At 36.8% G+C, this 20,688-nt stretch overlaps 1 protein-coding gene and 1 long non-coding RNA gene across 2 annotated transcripts; both read left to right on the plus strand.

Annotated features, from left to right (window-relative positions):
- The first annotated feature begins 1,921 nt into the window (after positions 1-1,921).
- LOC139734300 (uncharacterized) lies at positions 1,922-6,321 on the plus strand. Its single transcript, XR_011711152.1, has 3 exons — positions 1,922-2,189; positions 4,558-4,704; positions 5,405-6,321. It is a non-coding gene; the product is annotated as an uncharacterized lncRNA (long non-coding RNA).
- A 5,634-nt stretch (positions 6,322-11,955) lies between these two features.
- On the plus strand, positions 11,956-12,657 carry LOC139734301 (dual specificity protein phosphatase 14-like). Its single transcript, XM_071645095.1, has one exon. The coding sequence runs from the start codon at positions 12,102-12,104 to the stop codon at positions 12,654-12,656; it is 555 nt and encodes a 184-aa protein (XP_071501196.1). The 5' UTR covers positions 11,956-12,101; the 3' UTR covers position 12,657.
- Positions 12,658-20,688: the final 8,031 nt, after the last annotated feature.

The following is a 20,688-nucleotide window of genomic DNA, read 5'->3' on the forward strand; positions in this document are numbered from 1 at the left end:
TGTGATTTTTCATACATGTAGTCACAAATCATGTAGGTGCTACACCTATCCCTAATTGTCTGAAAAGGTTTGACGCTCTTTTCACATACTCCAAGATGAATAAAGAGTCCTGGTCATCAAGAATATACACAAGTGTACATGTACATTATTCTTTCTTGTTTCATTTCGTAATTTGGTATGTCATAAATGTAGGTCTTTGTAAATTTAAGCAAATATATTTCTGTGGTGAAATTTTGCACTTCAAATAAGCACATTTCGTATTTGTCACTTGCTTTTTTTTAATAAAATCACTTTTTCGTTCATATGATATTCTATTCTGCCTCAGGCGAAGATTAGTAAGCAGGAAAGGTTTGTAATTACTCGCCAATACGCAAGATGTAGTGCTCTCAAATTTTCATGTTTTCATGCTTTCCCACGTTTTTGTGACAGTGTGCCTGTAGATTGTAGAGACTTGTTTGTGCTACTATGTGCTTTAAAAAAGTATGTTTTCCTTGCCTCCAGTCACTGATGCTTTCTTAAGGTAATTATGCACTGTGTATAAAAGCTACAGGGTTATCTATTTCCAGCCAATCAAAATAAAATGTAAAAGATCTAAAAATGAGATTGATATAATACCAGTAGTTTGAAATAAGATTGGGTATATAGATTGAACTCGGTTTACCGACTTTTATTATTCATCTCAAAATACTCCAAAACGACTCATCATCCTGGCAAATCGCATCAGCCAGGTAAGTTTCTGAGTATAGACTCTTTCGATAAATTGCAAGCAAATATGAAATGGTGCCAGACGGGTTCTCAAACCCTTACCAAAACTATGTTTTCACTTTAAAGGCTAAGGACTTAGAAAATTTTTGGTTAAAGGCTTACTACTTACATTTTTTTTTTCACTAAAGGTTATGGACTTAGAATATTTTCAGCCAAAGGATAAGGACTTGGTCAAAAGGTTTATTGCTTATTGACAAATGCTAAGAGTGTGTCTTAAAAGGTTAGATTTTAAAGGCTAAGGTTAAGCATTCCCAGCTGATAACCTTAGACTGGTACGAAGGTTAAGAAAATGCTAACATTAACCTTTAAATGTTAAGGAAAGGTTAAGAAAATGCTATCTTAACCTTTCCTTTGGGTAAGGGTAATGTTAGACCTAACACTAGATTCCAAAGTTAAGATTCTAGACAGATTCCAGGGGCCATGGATATATGTGCCTAGACCTAGCAAACACAAAGTTACTATTTTAAATAGTTTTATACAGGTAGGCAGAGGCCCGGGCTAGATGGATTTTGGGTTTGGCTTTAAAAAAAAAAGTTGTAATATTCATATAACGACACATGTGTAACCATTGGGGTGTAGCCAGAGACTAGAATACCAGGTTCCTAAGTAGGGTAGATCTACACTGTAGATCAAGAGCCTACAGGTCTACAAATACAATGAACCGAACCGTGACGTGCTATTGCATATCAACATATTGTACATGTTCGTCTTTGCATGTCCACGATGAACCACATATACTGTAGATCTACTCCTACGTACGGTACTGTACTACTAGTTCTATAGTCCTGGGTAGCATTTTCCAGGGTGTTGTACATCAGAAGTGAGAAGAAAGTCCAGGGTTTCCATACAACTTGCTTGAATTTGTTTCATGCACGTAGGTTAGATACGTACCATGTGGTACAGTTGAAAGTATTATAGTTGTCCTTGCATGATGTCATTTTTGTACAGGTATTTGTTCAGATTTTGTCAATGATTCCATTGTGAACTGCAGAGCTTGGTTTTTCTTTAGCCCGACCAGATGCTTTTAGTACGCTTTGCGAATACAGCGCTACTTACAGGGACTGGGCTGTGTATATTGTGTTTTTCTTGTGCATTTACTTGCAGTTTCGGTACATTTTATTTTAACTTAAATTTAGTGTAATTACGGTACCGGTAGTGTCATTGGAGGTCTTCTCCTGTGCTTTCAGTTCCATTTTAGGCAAAATATGAGTGGGCTTTTGTTGAATCTTTTTCATAAAAGTTTGTCAACTTTCTTCAAACCTGACATTGAGTTGAATTTTTGGTTAGCAGATGACTTGCAGGAAGATGACTAGGACACGACGGCCAAATTGAACTGGTTAAGCTGCCATGATCATCCCATGTAGCCAAGTGGTATCTTGGATGAAGGAAAGGTGCAAAAGCAGGGCAGTTCATCGTAGTGAGGAGTAAGTGCCAAATGCTGATCTTTTTTAGCATTTCCCTGATTGATCGACACAGACCGGAGGGCACGGTAGGAACCCTATACTATAAAGTTAAATCTCTTGTACTATATTGGAAGCAAGTGATGTTTGTTTATGGCACTCATGTTTACCATTGCCCCCTTCACGCTCTATTGCACATTTTGTCTTCTGCAGAACTAGTGGATAAAATTCAACCAAACTTGATGGTATCGTAATTGTGTCTTTATGTGTTTGGATCCCCCACCCCCCCCCCAAAAAAAAATGTAAATAGATAGAAACTTAAACACCATCTTCTAAATGGGTAGGCCCTAAGATATCCCAGATTGTGTCTGCTGAATGAAACATCGTCGATCAGATCCAAAAGGGTTTCAGTCATAGCATGAAATGTTAAAATGTTGATATCTTTAATCATTGATGAGGAACGTAATACCATATATGTTGCCCCATGAAAGGTGAGTAGGTAGCTCATAAGGGTCTTATTTTTACTCGCATATTTTTAGTGACTATATATGATCATGTGAAAATGTATTACATATAGATGAACATGGTCAGTAAGTAAATTGCAGATGAAGGTCTGATGTTAAATGATAAGTTTCTTTCATTTCATTTACATATTTCAGCACCGGTACATTTAACTGTAGTGAAGAAGTTAAAGCCTGGTTATAATAATACGTAGAGCTTTCCTGGTCTACATATTCTAACTTAAACCTTATAGGTGGGACAGGATTTTGAAATCTTGGTTCCCCAGGCAGCCTAACAGCTCATCATGAAGAGGCCATGGTATTCAGAGATATCCTGAGATACGGCGAGAAGCAGGTGGACTGGAGGAACTACCTCAACTACCATATGGAGTATTGGAAACAGGTCAGCATATCGTCATATTGAAATTAATAGTTTTCTTTTGTTATTTGTGATTATGGTAGCTAAATGCTCCATAACACTTTCTTGGAGCATTCTATTTCAGTCTAAAACAGGTCATTTCACATTACACTAAGGAATTTTGAAGGGAACACAACTTTGAAATTCAGCAGTTCATTTTATAGGCCAATTTATATAGGCACACTCCTACTAGTTCTAGTCCAGGGTAGCATTTTCCAGGGTAGTGTACATCACAAGTGAGAAGAAAGTGTAGGGTTTTCATACAACAAAACCATGAACGTAGGCTACAGACAGTTGGAAGTTGTCCTTGATGTCATTTGATAGGATTTGTTAAGATTTTGCCAATGATTCCATTGTGAACTGCAGGGCTGGGTTTTTCTTGTGCATTTACTTGCAGTGTGGGTACATTTTATTCTAACTTAAATTTAGTGTAATTAGTGTGACTGATGGTCTTCTCCTGTGCTTACTTTCAGTTCCATCTTAAGCAAAATGTGAGTGGGCTTTTGTTAAATCTTTTCCATCAAAAGTTTGTCAACGTTCTTCAAACCTGACATTGAGTTGAATTTTTGGTTAACAGATGACTTGCAGGAAGACGACTAGGACACGACGGCCAAATTGAACTGGTTAAGCTGCCATGATCGTCCCAATAGTCAAGTGGTATCTTGGATGAAGGAAAGGTGCAAATGCAGGGCAGTACATCGTAGTGAGAAGTAAGTGCCAACTGCTGATCTTTTTTAGCATATTCCCTGATTGATTGACATAGACCGGATGGTATATTTTACTGCTAAATCTCTTGTACTATATTGGAAGCAAAGTGATGATTGTTTATGGCACTCATGTTTAGCATTGCCCCCTTCATGCTCTATTGCACATTATGTCTTTTGAAAAACTAGATGATGGATTTCAACCAAACATGATAGTAATTGTCTTCATGTGTTTGGCCCCCCCCCCCCCCCCCCCCAAAAAAAAAAAAAAAAAAATGTAAATAGATAGAAACTTAAACACCATCTTCCAAAGGGATAGGATATCCCAGATTGTGTCTGTGTGTTGAATGTGGGGTTCCCATAGTCAGAATAGGGAGAGGCCCCATTCTCCCAAATGGCAAGGCTTGAAACATTGTCATCAGATCCAGAAAGGTAACAGTTATGAAATGTTAAAATGTTGATATCTTTAATCGTAGATGAGGAACGTAATACCATGCATGTTGCCCCATAAAGGATGAGTAGGTAGCTCATAAGGCTCTTATATTTACTCGCATATTTTTAGTGATTATGATCATGTGAAAATGTATCACAAATTGGTAGATGAACATGGTCAGTAAGTAAATTCCAGATGAAGGTCTGCTGTTAAATGGTTAGTTTCTTTCATTTCATTTACATATTTCAGTACATTTAACTGTAGTGAAGAAGTTAAATCCTGCTCATAATAATACATAGTGCTTTCCTGGTCTACAAATTTTAAACTTAAAATATAGGTGGGACAGGATTCTGAAATCTTGGCTCCCCAGGCAGCCCAACAGCTCATCACAAAGAAGCCATGATTTTCAGAGATATCCTGAGATACGCCGAGAAGCATGTGGACTGGAGGAACTACCTCAACTAGTATGGAGTATTGGAAACAGGTAAGCATGTTGTTATCTGCAAATGGAACCGGCGGACCAGCCAAATTATTTCAATATTTTTCTTTTTTGATTTGTGATTATAGTATTTAAATGCTCCACAAGCATACTATTTCAGTCTGAGACATGTTATTTCACATTTACTGAAGAATTTTGAGGGAAACTCAACATTTGTTAAAATTTTGGCTGGTTCAGCTGTTCATTTTGTAGACCAAGATGTATTGTAGTCCCTACCAGGCCTGTACATTGTCCCAAGAGTTTAGATACTTTCATTCATTTCATTTCATTTTATTTCACTATTATTCCCTTTTTTTTTCTTGTCAATATAAGGTCATGCAGTTGCAAAACAAAAAATATTCAATGATCATTTATAATTTGACCTTCATATGTTAGTACACAGATGTCAGTCCAGTGCAACATACGTTTGCAAAAAAAAAAAAAATAAGAACAAAAAAAAAATAATAATTTTGGTAGATATTCTAATATTTGTTTCATTTCTTCCCTTTGTTTGTTTTCATATGCAAATAACACATAATGATTATAAAGTAGCATAATCGATTAGATATTGCTTGTTTGAAGCATTTGATGGCTAAGTTTCTGTGATGTCCAAGTCAAATCCATATCTATCAGTATGCTATTATGGACTATTGTATCATTATTATGTTCTTTATTTGTCATTACATATTCATTTTGTAATCCACAGATCAGTACAAACATCCCAGTGTACCTGGAGACCTTTACGCGATCACATGTACAGCCAGATACAAAATCTACATAGAAGAAACCAAATGGAGACTGGCCATTTGCACAACAAAACATCTTCGATCCATAAGGCTACAAACACCAGGACTTTCCGTAGCCCACAATTTCAATTTGCCAGGACACACCATGAACAACCTCAAGATCTGCGTTATGATGACCTGCTATGGTAGCATGGACAAAATCCGCAAAGTAGGCGAGGAACAGCTTGTCCACCACCTTGGATGTCTACAGCCCACTAGACTTAATGTTTCTTTCAGTACAGTAGCTACAAATTATAAATTTCACGACACCTGTGATGTCTGCAGGATTTTAGAATCAAAATTCAAATAAAGTTCTTGCTGATGAAATAATCAATAGTACATGACATTTCCCATGTTGCTTCACTGCCGTGTTTTGCCACTTTGTCACCATCAATTTGATGAAATGAGAGTGTGTAAAGAGAATAATATCCAGTGAACTCTGCTTATCAAATTCAAATCTTTTTGGACTGACGAAAAAGCTTTTCACACAGAGAATTTGGCTTTGGGGAATGAAAAACATAAGAAAAAAGAATGAAAGATGTGGAATGGCATTTGACTGTGGTTAATATTTAACTTGTGTTACTACAACATATTGTAGGGACATTTAGATTTGTAATAGACAAAGATGTCAGCAATTATTTCATTGCATAGATAGATATATTTTATCCCACTTAAAGTATTCTTTACAACACAATGTGACATATTTACAATAGGGCACGCTGAATATGAATTGGGGTATAGCCATACACACATGAAGAACCACGCAAGTATCATTACATACGTATAACTCGACCGAAAATTTTTCAAAAGACCACATGTGATATTGTGTTTTTGAATGTGTGTGTGTGTGTGTGTGTGTGTTGGAATATGTGCATGCTTTTCTGTCTGTGTGTCTTAGTCCATTTAACAAGGCAATCTCTTCACATTTGAAAAGTTGCCAGCTTAATTTTGAATAGAAGTACTTGTTAAATTGACAAGTTTCTACTAATTCTGAGCAGGCACTCTTATCAAAAAATGAAAAGGTTCCTCCTCAAATTTTGAGAAGAACTCCGACTCAATAAAAAATGAGAAGGTTCCTCCTTAGATTTTGAGAAGAACTCCAACTAAAAAATTTGACAAGTTAGTACTTATTATTTTGATAAGAAACTTGTAAGTGCCCCTCGGATGCGGAGAACTTGTCAAATTTAACAAGTTTCTACTCAAATTTGAGGAGTATTTTTAGACACCATTAAAAGGGTCTATTTTCAAGGAGTTTAGGCGTGGTAAGGTAGCACATTTCTTGAAAGAAGGGTTTGCTGTTATTAGCACTCATCTTTCTCAGAGTCGTTACATTAGGCCCTTCAAATACTTTTTCTGTATAATCTAAAATTGATCAAGAAATACCACTAAGAAAAAAAGAAGAAGAACATGACCAGAAGCTGTTTTGAAATCTAAATAGCCTTTTTGAATCTTCAGCAGATTTTTCAAGAAATCAAAAGGATTTAAAATGAAAATCCATGCCTTTTTCAAGCTGATTTAAATGAACTGAGTTATATCAAACAGGCTGAACCGTGAAATTATAGACATCGGAAAAGGAATGTGAATGTTATGGAATTTAACACATTATAATGTTTTCTTAGGGAAGTGGAATGAGTTTTTGCCAATGAGATTAACCCCATTATATTGATCAAATCTGAAATTTCAGCGGTTTTGACCTTTGTGCAATATTTTCAAGACATTAGACATAATATATCGTAGAATATGATTCTTGCATCTCATATATGTGTGGCGAGTTCTATTGAAGTTGAAATGGATTTACAGGAAAAGAGAGCTGGAAGAATACATGTACAGTAATAGTGTTCCTCAGGTTAAGGGATATAGGTCAAAGTGAAAAACTAAATGTTGTTACATTTAGAAATAAAAATCTTGTCAAATGAATGGATTTTTAATGTACGTTCAAATGATATTTTCCTAAGAAATTAAAATGACACTGGTTACAGCAACATGCTTGTGGCTGCGGTAGGTTCTATAGTGTCATTTTTTATTTTATGGCCTTAATTCATATAATAAACATATCGTGTCAAAATAGAATTTCCTATTATCTAAGTATAGCGCAGATATTTGAAGTGTTTGTTTCCAAAAACCGATAAGTCCATTTTTAAAGATTTTGAAGTACGATCTCTGTCATAAAGTACAAAATAATACCTTTTAAATGATATATTGGTCACGACATATAAAGGTATATTTTTGAAGTTATGGTCAAAAGAAGCAAAACATTTCTTATTATTCTCTGTATTTTTCTTGACCTTTAAACGCAAATATCTCCATTTGGCAAATATGGACTTATCGGTTTTTGCAAACAAACTCTTCATTTTCTCTTGTTCTTCCACTTAGTTCATACCTTCTATCAGCACCTAAAGATAAATTAACGCCCAGTCCACCTGCTTTTCCAAAAACGGCAAACCGTGGTAAAAAACAAACAAACAAACAAAACAAACATGGCACGGAAAGTTACAGAAAATATGAGACAAGAAACAACCATTGATGAAATACATCCGTGTTGATCATCGTTGATCAGAACTATAGGCCTACATAATTATTAACATATAGTTTTAGAAGAATATCTTTTGTTTTGCTTTCATTTTTTTTTTGTTAATGCGTTACACTGATAAGATTTTATTTATCTTTTATACAGCAACATATTTTTTTTCCAACACGCCCCTCATAATATTATCCCTCTCTCAGCAAACCTTAATTAACAGTAATTTCCCGGTAAATATACTAGTAGTTATGCCTATGCTTTCAGCTTTACTGGCATATTATGCCACTAAAAAGATGCCGATGCAAGAAATTCCATCTCTTCTATACAGTCCAAATTGTGCAGAGAGTGTGTTTGGCCCAATTAATTAAATGATGATGATGATGACGATTAACATCATATTATAGCTCCATAAATCTTAAAAAAAAAGAAACAAATGTGCCAGTATAATAGGCCTTATAATACTAGTATATATCTTGTCTATATAGCCTGCTCGCCAATCTTCCTTTGATTGCGCGTGTTTAAAGGGATAGTATATTTCTGGTGGAGACTGGGATTCAGGTTTTAACTTCTTCTTTTTTTGTGTGAGATAATTCGAAACCACTTATATGAAATATTAATGAGCATACAATTCAAAGAGAAATTAAAAGTTTATTCGGTGAATATTCATTTTTGAAATGGCTGAGATATCCAGAAACAATGTGGTCCTGATAAAAATATATAATTTACTTTATTTTTGGATATTGGCCATTTCAAAACCAATTTTCATCTAACAAACCTGTAATTCTGAAATTATAATTATTTTTAGGGAATAAAAACATGAAACACTAGTGGCAGAACTGAAGTCCGCGTTATTCTTCCCTCGAGGACAATTAATTTATAAAACACCGATATACCGGTTAGTAATAAAATAGGGTTACAGTAAATATTCAAAGATTAGGTTAGCTTTTTGTTTAGAATCTAGGATAGGGTTAATTAGGATTAGGTTCAGGATTAGGACGAGGCCTAGGAGCAGATCAGGGGAATTGTCTGGGGTAATTGTCCTCGCAAATTGTCCTAGAACCCAGGAGGTCCGATCCTTTTCATTTCTGTGCATACCCCATACCCTCTTCCACGTGAGTTCTCGCGCTACCTACCACATCCTTCGCTGTATCAGCCACGCTTGATTGGATCATGGAGCTATTTGATTGGATTAGAGAATCTGTTCAGTTGGAGCGAGCACAGTGCACATTGTGTGTGCATCGCCGATACACCTGCCTGCTGGGATATGGCATCTTCACACAGCCTGGCTGGCTACAGTGTGGGGGTGCAGTGTAAACAGCTCGCTCTTCTTCTGCAGACACCGCGCATCATTACGCAATCAACGAATGTTGTCGATTGAGATGAGATTAGATTGCAATACTACGTGCTGTGTCGTGCTCTTTTTAGATTCACTGTCTCTTGCTTTGATTCTTCGCTATGGCCTGTGGTTTGTCGTCATGAGAAAAGAAGGTTTTCACGTTTAAATTCTTGTCCTTGTCGGATACGCTCAACATAGCTCTCGGCGAACGCATTATCGATTGATTTCTTGACTTGGAAAGAAGCAAGGATCACAGTGACAGCAGGGCGCACATTCATTCCGTAGCCGGAGAAAGTGTGTGTGCATGGTGTATGGTTTCTGTTTGTGTTTACCGACGCATTAATCGGCTTGACCAGTTCAATGAGGATGACGACACCATAGCGGTCGATGGATCCAGGTCAGCTAGCGTCGGACTTGCTAACCACGCACATTGGAAGAAATAAAAACAAGTAGATGGTAGGTAGAACATAACGTTAGAATTCACTTGTACTTGTGAAAAGGTCTGTATAGTAGAAGAATATCGACATTGCCAATTGCAATTCATGAATTGCCATCACATCATGCACCAGAAGCAGTGTAAATTTACATGATCTATGTAGCCGTTAGATTCTGGTTTGCCTAGTCTATGTTATATTACCTTTTAGATGGAGGTGTTGACCGAAAGATCGGTCTGTATCTTGTCGTCGGGGAAATGTTCCACGGAAACTGCATCTAGCTTCACGCAGATCCCCTCCTTTTGGAGGAGAGCGATAACGTCAAAAAAAAAAAAAAAAAAAAAGACTCTGGAGGACAGACAGATCTTTTTGTCTTAGTGTCTAATGCCTAATGGAGGTGGTGAATGAGTCTACCCTAGTAGTAGTACACAGTCAGATGGTAGGTTGTACGACAGTACTACTGCTAGGTAGTCTATGCATGAGTCTAGTGTTAGGCTTAGCAGCTACTGAGATGAGCATCATGCATATAATGCAGCGGCTGTTGATTCATAATCCTGTTTTACAATGAGAAAATGGGTACCTGGTAGGCCTCTACCATTCTAGACTGGTACTCTCTTTAAACATTAGTGTCTAGATAGTACCGTGACATCATTGTACATCTCAATGCAAATCATCACTAGCAGCTGGTGAACTATGAGGACTGGTTGATTTTGCTATGACACGTATGACTATATTTCCCATAGACTCCTCAACGCCGTTGACAACGGGTTAATGCAAGAGTAATGAACAAGTGTTGTACAATGCAAAACGGGTGCTTTTGAAAACTTACGACCATCCATGTACTCTTCAATATTAAAGTTCAAATACATTAACTGTCTAAATCTGCATTTTGAGGAGTAATTGTGGTCGCAGAGGCACACTAATTACAGTAGACAGCAGCTCAGAAGATTTATGAATTATTATGGGAGAAATTGAAAAGTAGTGCAATGATTTGTCTGTTAGTAGGCTTGTTCCAGCCTTTTTTGAATAAGAGTTTCATTAGCTTAAAAATGCTGTAATAGTTTTTGTATGAGTGGTCTGTACAAAGAAAGGGTTGGAGGAAAGCAAACAAATAGGATTGCATAGCCTGTTTACACAGTTATGCACTGAATAATGCATCCTTGTAACTGAATTTCAAATAGATCTTTTCTCTACCATTATGCCATTCATGCATCATTCATACCATCAATGTATGAGAAGTGACTAAAACACTGTAAATATAGCTCGAGGATGTCCTTTCATGCAATGCTATATTTCAAGTGGATTAGTAATTCTAGACCACATGATCTTCAGTGCTCTGTTATGTAAACAGTGTAACAGCAGTCTCATACATGTATCACACATAAAAGGGTATAAAGGCCAGTTTTTTACTGTGTTGGTGATATTCTGCAGGTTGAAGTACAGGCTGTCTCCAAGCAACTTTGTAATCTGGTATACAGAAAGTATTTATCGGTTAGAGAAAGATTGAATATTTTCAGAACAAAATTAAGCTGCAACCAATGATTATTTGACTGGCTGGCTTTTGTCGTCTACTGTATTTGAAAGAATACAGTTGAACCTCTCGTATCCGGACAAGTCGGGACCGGGGCTCATCCGGATAAGGGATTTGGCCGGATAAGGGAGACTCTATGCTTTATACATGTACATAATACATACACATGTACTGATGTAGCCCATTGTAGTACCACATGTAGTAATGTGTATACTGCAACCTTTTCATTGTTACATTTGGGGATGTTTCGGGATGTTGAAATGTCTGAAGGTAAGCAATTTGGAAGGAAATTTGATGCAATGTATGTTAATCATATTGGAAGTAATATGTAATTCATGTGTGTTTGGGTAGGAGTTCTCAATGAGTTGGGAATCCTCCTTTCTTCCCGTAATTATTAAAAAAAAATCACGGCGAGATTGCGTCCGGATAATAGAGAGATCCGGATAAAGGGAGGCCGGATAATAGAGGTTCAACTGTAGTTAGCTTGAGAAAGTCCAATTTTGTTGTGATATTAGTCTTAATGCTGTCAGCACAGTCTATGTGACTTATGGAATGATATTGATTATTCTGGTTTTATCTCTTTCAGTTAAACCATTGGTGTGGGCCTTTCAAGACAGGAATATATTGTGCCAATATCAGTGTTGTGAGCCCTGGGTTCTGAATCCTGTGTTCAGGGGACCAACTGTGCGGTAAATCTCTGTGCTAACTGCAGCGATATGATCTGGCATGACCAGAGGAGCTCTTGTCGCACCCTGTGAGTTTACCGACGCCACCAGGAAGTAAATTGTAAACCAGCATGGCGACTTTCCATTCCCAACACTCTACCTTCCACCACATCAGCGAGATCACAGGCAGCCTGTTCCTCACCAGCGCCTACGGGGTCAACAGCCCCACCGCCCTGCGAGCCAAGGGCATCACCTGCATCATCAACATCACACTCTCCTTCCAGTCGCCCACGCCCAAGATGCGTGACATGGAGTTCGTCCGCATCGCGGTGGATGACATCCCCACGGCGCAGCTCGGCGTCCACTTTGACCGCATCGCCGACAAGATCCACGCCGTGAAGAAGAACGGCGGCAAGACCGTGGTGCACTGCTACGCCGGCCGCAGCCGCTCGGCATCGGCGGTCATTGCATACCTGATGAAGTATGAGCACATGTCTCTCAAGCAGGCGCACTCTCACGTCAGGTCACGCCGGGCGGTGATCCGACCTAACCCTGGCTTCTGGAAGCAGTTGATCACATACGAGCATCGACTCTATGGCAAAAACAGTGTCAAGATGATTTACACCCCAGCGGGTGCCATACCAGACATCTACGCCCACGAGATGAAAAACTTTGTGCCATTATGAATCACAGCACTTACCGTGGTAAAGAAGTTTACTTCATGAGTCTGTTTTAATGCTCTCTACTTTGATGCGAGTGCTTGGATCTAACAGAAGCATTTTAGATTTCTGTGACTGGATCCTTTATCCCATATACACACCTATTGATTATAGTAAAATAAGGTGAGTGTAAAACAATATTTCTTTTTTAGAAGTGAGTATTAAACAAAGGCAATGATATACTAGTGAATCCACATTCGTAAAATTAATTCTTTGACTCCAAGATGCTGTAATTCTCGTTGGATAATTACACTATGTACAGTGTACTGTGGCACACCCTTTTCCTACAAGCAATATGTTTCCTGATTTCATCTGACTTCCTGCTCAACTATAAGATACTGGTTTGTGTACAATTGTATCAGAAGAATGAAGTGGTCATTAATTCAAGACATACAAGCTACAAAATGTGTATTACGGAACAAAGATTCTTCTGGATTTTAATAAGGATGGGCTAATTATGCTACAAGCTGTAGTATGCATTTCCCATAGATCTATACACCTGCCCAAGTGAACCTTTGACTAGTCTTCAATGGGATCGTAGTAATGTGCACACTTGTGACCCATCACTATACTGATACAAAAATAAGCCAGCCATTAATGAAAAAAAATTTTTATTCAAGGTAGGAGATAAGAATAAATATTTCCTTTTTGTCTTAAAAAGTAAGGAGTTTGATATCTTAAAGGGATGGTACAGTATTGGTAGAGATGAAAATTGGGCTTTTAACTTTTTGCGAGATACCAAGAAAGCACTTATGATATACTTGTAGTACAGAGCATTCCATTTTAAGAGGAATTCAAAGTTTATTTGATGAAAATCGGGTTTGGAATGACTGAATCATCCAAAAACAAAGGAAAACAAAGCGATCATAATAAAGTGTGGGTCCCACACTTTATTAGAATCGCTCTTTTTTGGATATCTCAGCCATTTCAAAACCAATTTTCATCAAATAAACGTTGAATTCCTCATAGAATTACATGCTCTTTCATATTTCATAAGAGGTTACTCATTATCTCACGAAAAAATTTTAGAAACCCGAAATGAGGTCTCAACCAAAACTGTACGATCCCTTTTAATAATATTAAAAAAAAAAACTACCTCGTGCTGAATTTTAAGGTCAGTGTATGATAAATTGCAATACAAAATGATATTTCTTTTCTTTCTCTTTACAAATCATGTCACTGTGGCATTTGACACTGACCTCATTTTTTAATAGATAATTTCATGCACATTTGACCCAGTGTAAAAGCTGATTGTAAAAGCAGATATCTGGCCAGCTTTCTCACCAGTTTCATGACAGGCTTCTCAGATAAATTTGTATAATTTCAAGTGTAAACTGGAAGAGTCTAATATTGGACAGCTTATGTTCTGCCAGTGCCATTAAGCTGCTGTGGTGTCAGGTTACATTTAATTTTTGCAGGGCTATGCCACAGTTGTAATACAATAATGCTGCATAATTCACACCATGTTTCCGGCGGCCAAGGCAGTCACGTTTCAGACCACGTGGACAAAACGGGAAGGATACGAGGCAACGCACTGGGATATTTCTCCTACCCGTGGCGCACTACATTTCAGGCAAACGGGGCTGCCGTGGCCGCCGGGTACATGGTGTAAATGTAGCTTTAGTGGCAATTGCTATACACCAACATAGGGCATGCATGATTATTTACTGATTGGAGAGCCTGTTAACCCGTTGAGGACAGGCCGATTTTGCTACAACACGCATTTCTTACAGACACTTGCCCAAGTATACTCGCGACCCGTACTCAATGGGTTGATTATTTTTTGCAATACCTGACTGCACTTGCCGTGAAATTTGTCACAATGGAAACTTTCGTCAGCATGTGTTGTTATGGGTGTTGGAGGTTGTAGTGTGTAATGACCACAATGACACTGGCAAAACCTTGCAAAGTTTAAGCTCACAGAGTTAAAATTCTCCAAGGTTTGTCACTGTGGCCACAAACATCCTGAAAACTTTTCGAAAAACTTCTCACGAAACTTCCATTAAAACTAGGGAAATTTCCCAAATCCCTGCAAGTCATCTTAAAGTTTGTGCAGTCTGAAAACTTGCAGCTGTAATCCAGTATTATGCCACACTTCACTCTGTCTGTTCAAAAAAAAAAATAACAATTGAAGAAGAAAAATGAGTTACAGGGCAAGTCCAAGCTATTTGATCACACAAGACTGAAAATTCAAAATGGGTCAATCTACATAAACTTGGTATCATTTTAAAGCTAAGAAGTTAAAATACATGAATTTCAAAAAGAAAAAGTAAAAATCCTTCCGCATAACCAGCAATAAATTAATAAATCTGCATAAATTAAAATTTAGAGTAACGCGTGGGACATTCAAAAATTCTGGATTTTAAAATATATCTTTTAATTTTTACAAGTTTTTATGAAAATAAGTATGGTGACCTTAAGTCTGACTAACAAGTTATCATGACTGTGATTTTCAGTTTCTCAACTGATTAAATATGCAAATGAGGGATGGGCCAAAATTAGCATGTCCCACGCGTTACTTTTTTAGGTCATTATTTCTCATTTGCATAAAAGTTAATGATTTAATTGACCTGAAACTTTCAAAAGACCAAATTCACAATGGACCTAATCATATCCAAGAGATTAAAAGTTAGTCTGATAAATCTCATACTTAGATTTAGTAACGCGTGGGACATTTTAGTAACGCGTGGGACGATTTGTGTACAAGTCAATGGAAGTGTACTAATCTTAGTCTTCTATGGGAAATGTGTACATTATTGAGGGATTTTTTGGTAATTTTCTGAATTCTGACTTGAAATTTGGTGAAAAACTCCACTTTGGATAAATAATTCACTAAAGATCATCCTTAATGCTATTTTCAAGGTCACATTCAAAGTCAAATGTCAAAAAATAAAGGATAACACAGGCATTTCATATTTTTTATTATATCTATTGTTTTGTCGGGTCTAAATCATTTGAATTTGCAAGAATTTATTAGAAATACATCTATTTAGATAATTAGTACCCCATATTAAAGTTTCTCTGAGCAAATGTGCAATTCACATCACAATATTCATAGTGACAAAAATGTCCCACGCGTTACTTGTCCCACGCGTTACTATACCTATCTTTCTATAATTGACCTTGAGAGAAAACAGTTTCATAATTTTTTCTGAAATGTTTTGTTTCAGGTACAGTAATTGTTGTAGGAAAAGATGTTTGTAATGATTTTATAGTATACCAAGTATTTTCACAATAATTGAGATAAAAGTAAAAGAAGAAAAAAAGGACACTTTTTGTGGTCCCACGCGTTACTGGAGAATAAATTTGCATAAATTAAATACTGAACGCGTGATTCTCATTATTTCTATTGTTTTGAATGAAGATACCTACTAGCTATCAAAAGCAACCCAACATATGAAGTTTCAATCTTAACAGTGCAATATAGGGCTAAATCTTCTTGTGGGCAATTCCGCAGTTAGGTGGACATGACATGGATAAAAGAAATGTGCCTCTTTATCTTACTCCTTGATTTAGGTATCAGCTAATGCCATGGATGTTCATCAATCATTAAGGTCTTTCAAATTCATCAGATTTTATTTTTCGTATTCATTGATTTTGCGAGATCTAAAACCATCATCTAAAATGTACATGTGGGACTGGGGATGCTGAAATTCACTTAAATGCAAATTACAGTGGGTTCCTTTGAAATTTTTTCCTCAAAGCTTTGCTAAAGGGTAAAAGATGAATACATTTAAATACTCCAGAAGTCATGTGACATTTTGTCAATTACAAAAGGGTGAAATGACCTGCGGAATTACTCCGGACAAATGTAACGTTACTAACCGTAACGTTACTAACCATGCTTTGGGGGGTCTAACTAAAAAATTATCGGTGGAACTGCTAAAAAAATTTGCATGAACATTTGTCATGATGCAATAATTGAAATTAATGCAACACTTTGTTTGAAGTAACTTGAATTTTTGCACACTTTTTGTTACAAGACATTGATTTTTTTGTCATGTCCTTTTTTCGTAACGTTACTAACCAGCCCTTTAAGTTGCCATAGCAATTCTAATATTTCTTGGATTGTATTCATTCTTTTCTGTATCATAAACATGGGAAGGATGAATATGTTTTTGACATAATTTTGACTTGAAATGAATAAATGGTAATTTTGTAGTAAAAACAAATATCTAAATTTGTTCAAATGTAACGTTACTAACCGCGGAATTGCCCTTGTGATGTCCCACGCGTTACTGGTGCAAAATAGCTTGGACTTGCCCTACATTGTTTCTTCTATTGGCATTTCTTTGATTGGCCAAAAAGGAAAAAAAAAAAGAAAGTCAAAGGCATTTGATAAATTTAGATTTGTTTCATTGTATTTTTACTGATCAATGTGATGTGTACCATTGAAAATCAAAATGGTGATTGTTGCCAGCCAGTAACTCACAAAATTGCAATTTGATGCTACCCACTGCCTAACAATTTGCACTGGACCAAACTTGATACCTTATGGAGGGAAACGGACGACATGCCAGAGAACAGTGGCCCCCAAACACTTTGAGACGTGCCAGTTAACACATGCCTCGTATGGAAATCTTGATTGGCTGTACAGGTTTTTTTCAAGTCCAGTATTGAGTGGGTTCATGATTCCACTGACATCACATACAAACAACTAGCCCACTACTGTATACTGGAGTCATAGACTTCATTGATGTGTACCTGATCTGCATGTATAGGCCTACTGTATGTGTGATATGCATGATTCAAATTTACATAGATCTGAAAACTGCATGAAGTAGTTAACCACTCCATGTTAAACCAGATACTGTTTAAATACAGTCATGTATGCTTATTCAAGAAAGCATGTATTTTACTTTTCCGTTCAACCTTTTCTTTCATGTTTATAGAATGAAATTAAAGGTTTTTTTTTTTCTTCTTTTTTTTTTTAGTATTTATACCGGTATGTGAAACAATGAATCAAACAGTGTTCTATTGCCTTTTAAATAAGCTGGTTACATTTAGAAACAATACTGAAACTTCTATTTCTTCTTCAGGTGCATGGATGACAACGAGCACCATTTGCACACTATGCATACAAACTTGTAATTCACTGCAGCCAGCATGTTGCTTCACTTCAACTGTTTTTAGGAAGCTCGAGCAAAAGAAAGAAAAAAAAAATCATTTCTGGTGTGTGTTTTTTTTTTCCTTGTGTTTGTGTGAATGCTATCTTTAGTCAATCAATATATCTATCATTTGCTCAGCTGAATGGATTTTTTGCTTTGTTTCATTCTTAAGAGAGCACATATTTTCCAGGTTTGTTTGTGTTGATAATTGATCAAGAAAAGGATATAAATTGTTGTAGAAAAAGAAAGAAAGAAAGAACCAACAAACCTATAGATCACAGTATAATTTCAGAGAATACTGAGTAGGAAGTATATTAAGAGGGTTTAATTTTTGTTTGGTGTCCAATGTGCATTGCAATGATTCATGAGTCTAATTGTATGAATTTCTGTGGTAGGAGCTTACATACATAAATTTCATTGCGATGTGAAAGGAGTGAAACAGAGACATTTTAGTGCTCAAGATATATTCATATTTAATGTTTTTGCTCTTGAAAAAAGATGTTGATTACAAGATCTACGCTATTTATATACAAGTATTATCTTATGTGACGCAAACCATAATTTGAAATGTAAGCCTTTTTGTGCAATACTTGTCAGTGTGAAATCTGCCATTAGCGGTTATATAAACCTGCCATCCTTTCTGAGTTTCTATACATTAGTGTAAAATATACACATATATATTTTTTCCTGTTTTAGCTGCACCTAATGTCCATTGATATGGTGTCGTGCATATTTACAGAACATTATTTTCTAGCTTCATTTTTTCACTTACATGTAGTTCTTTCTTCATTCTGTGGTATAGTGACTGACACACAGTGTTTTATTCCTTAAAGTAGTTTTTTCATCTTCAAGACATGCTGATTTATTCATTTTTTTTTCACACAGGAAGGATGTATTTGTAGCTCTTTTCTAGGGTTGATTATCATTTTGCAACTGTTTCAGCTTGAGTGATGCTCCATTGATAACATCTGAATCATCGTCTAGTTTGGCTCGATCTACTAGATGTGAATGCAATTTTTGCTGTGCATTGCTTATTTCATAGAGTGTCTAGTAGTGCTTGGTAAGCCAAGGGGACAATAGCAAGGATTTCCCCATAGAAATGTTATTTTATTATCATTAATACTATTATTTTATTTTTCTTAACTTGATTGAGATTCCCAGTGAAACCAGAGGTTTATCTCTCTTATCTTGATCTATGTATACTATACTTTGCACTTTTAATTTTTTGCAGGCACGCTCAAACAGAGACACATTGCAAATGCAACATAAGCATAGTCAGGTATCATTGCTGTGTGTTGAGAAACACCAAGCTTGGAGGGTTGAAATGAAAGTGGACTTTGTGTGTCATAAGTTTTGTCTCCTTTGACACCAAAGGTGTGCATTATTTTATTTTAGTGCCTGAAAAAACAAAACGCATGAATTCAATTTCAGAATTGATTGTGACATTTTGTGCCAGCAAGTCAGCCCAGTCATAGTGAAGCAGTATAGTGTTGTTTTCAGCAGAGTGAATTCAGAAGAAAAATATTACCGTGATCAGTTTGTGACTCTGCCAATGAGAAAAGTGTGCCGGTATGTGGTACCTGTATCACGTCTATTCCTTTTGTGAATTTTACCATCAGTAGATTGGCAAGCTGTTCATTCAGTGACCATGATCCTATTTATGTCATATTTTAATAATTATATATGAATCCAGTCTGCATGCATCAGTTAAGTGGCTTTGTCAGAATTTGCTATGGCAACGGTCTGCATGTCGAGAACAACACTTTAGTTTGAACGTGTGCATGCATGACATTTGAGTATTCTTGTATAGAGCAGTCTATAATTGCTGTGTTAACCTGCCATCTGAAATTGCCGAGCACAAGTAGACGCAAGATGCTGTGAAATGTCAGTGTATGGCGTCTTTTCGGAAATATTTGCACAGCCAGGAAATGGACCAACTTGAATAGTGAGATGGAGTTATTTTAGGAATGGATTCAATCGTGTGCTCTTTTGTGATGCAGTGCACCTGCACTGTCTGTGATGTGCTCTCAAGGTTTGGTCAATAGAAAACATTTCATGCAGTATCTATCTGGAAATCTGTTAACCCTGTGTGTGCTCTGAGTGCAAATTGGCACAAAATCCCCATAGCATTGTACACACTGTCCAAAGTCCGTAGCACAGAAGAAGTTAAGGGAGGTTATGAAACACAAGATACAGTTTTATGTATAATACCAGGTAGTAATCTCTGGATGCCTCTATATATGCTGGGCTTTGGGTATTCCAGTGTGTGCACACTGCATGGTCACAAATCCAGTTTTACTTTTCTGAAAGGCTTGAATAAAGTCTAGACCACTGCCATGATTATTGTGCTCAGTTCATATTTGTGCTCAGTTCATATTTGTGCTGAGAATTTCTTGTCATGTTAAGTTACAGCTTTACTGTAATAATCTTTTCTGTTTGCTGCTGTGGATGTTGTCATTTCCCCTGAACGTGTCATCATCATATGGAAATTGTGCTCAACCGTTCAATGCAAATTCAAGTCGCGATAAAATTCTTCCCCATACAAGCCTGCATGTATTGTGAATGTACAATCTCGACAGCCTTATGAATTGGTCATTGAAAGTGCGAATACACTGTATGGTACATAAAAAAATGGTCGTCTGTGACAGTATAAGCGATCCACACAGTTGGGTGGAAGGGATGTTAGCTTTAAGAGATTTCCGTTGCCTAGATACAATACACTGTACTTACATGTTGTAAATGCCATGCTGTATCAAACCAAAGGGCAGTACATTGTAGAGTGAGTTTCAGCGTGGCGTCTCAGCTAAATATCTTGCCGCACATGTTTTCAACCGTATTCATGCGTGCTCGTGTCAAGATGAAAGTGTGCAAGTGATTTTTACCTGTCACCA

This window comes from Diadema antillarum, unplaced genomic scaffold (assembly GCF_040938485.1).
Source record: "Diadema antillarum isolate AM-2024a unplaced genomic scaffold, OU_Dant_1.0 seq00000523_RagTag, whole genome shotgun sequence".
NCBI classification, from domain to species: Eukaryota; Metazoa; Echinodermata; class Echinoidea; order Diadematoida; family Diadematidae; genus Diadema; species Diadema antillarum.

What these genes read in the sequence shown, in the direction of transcription:
- LOC139734301 (XM_071645095.1), top strand. Translation starts at nt 12,102, where the DNA reads ATGGCGACTTTCCATTCCCAACACTCTACCTTCCACCACATCAGCGAG.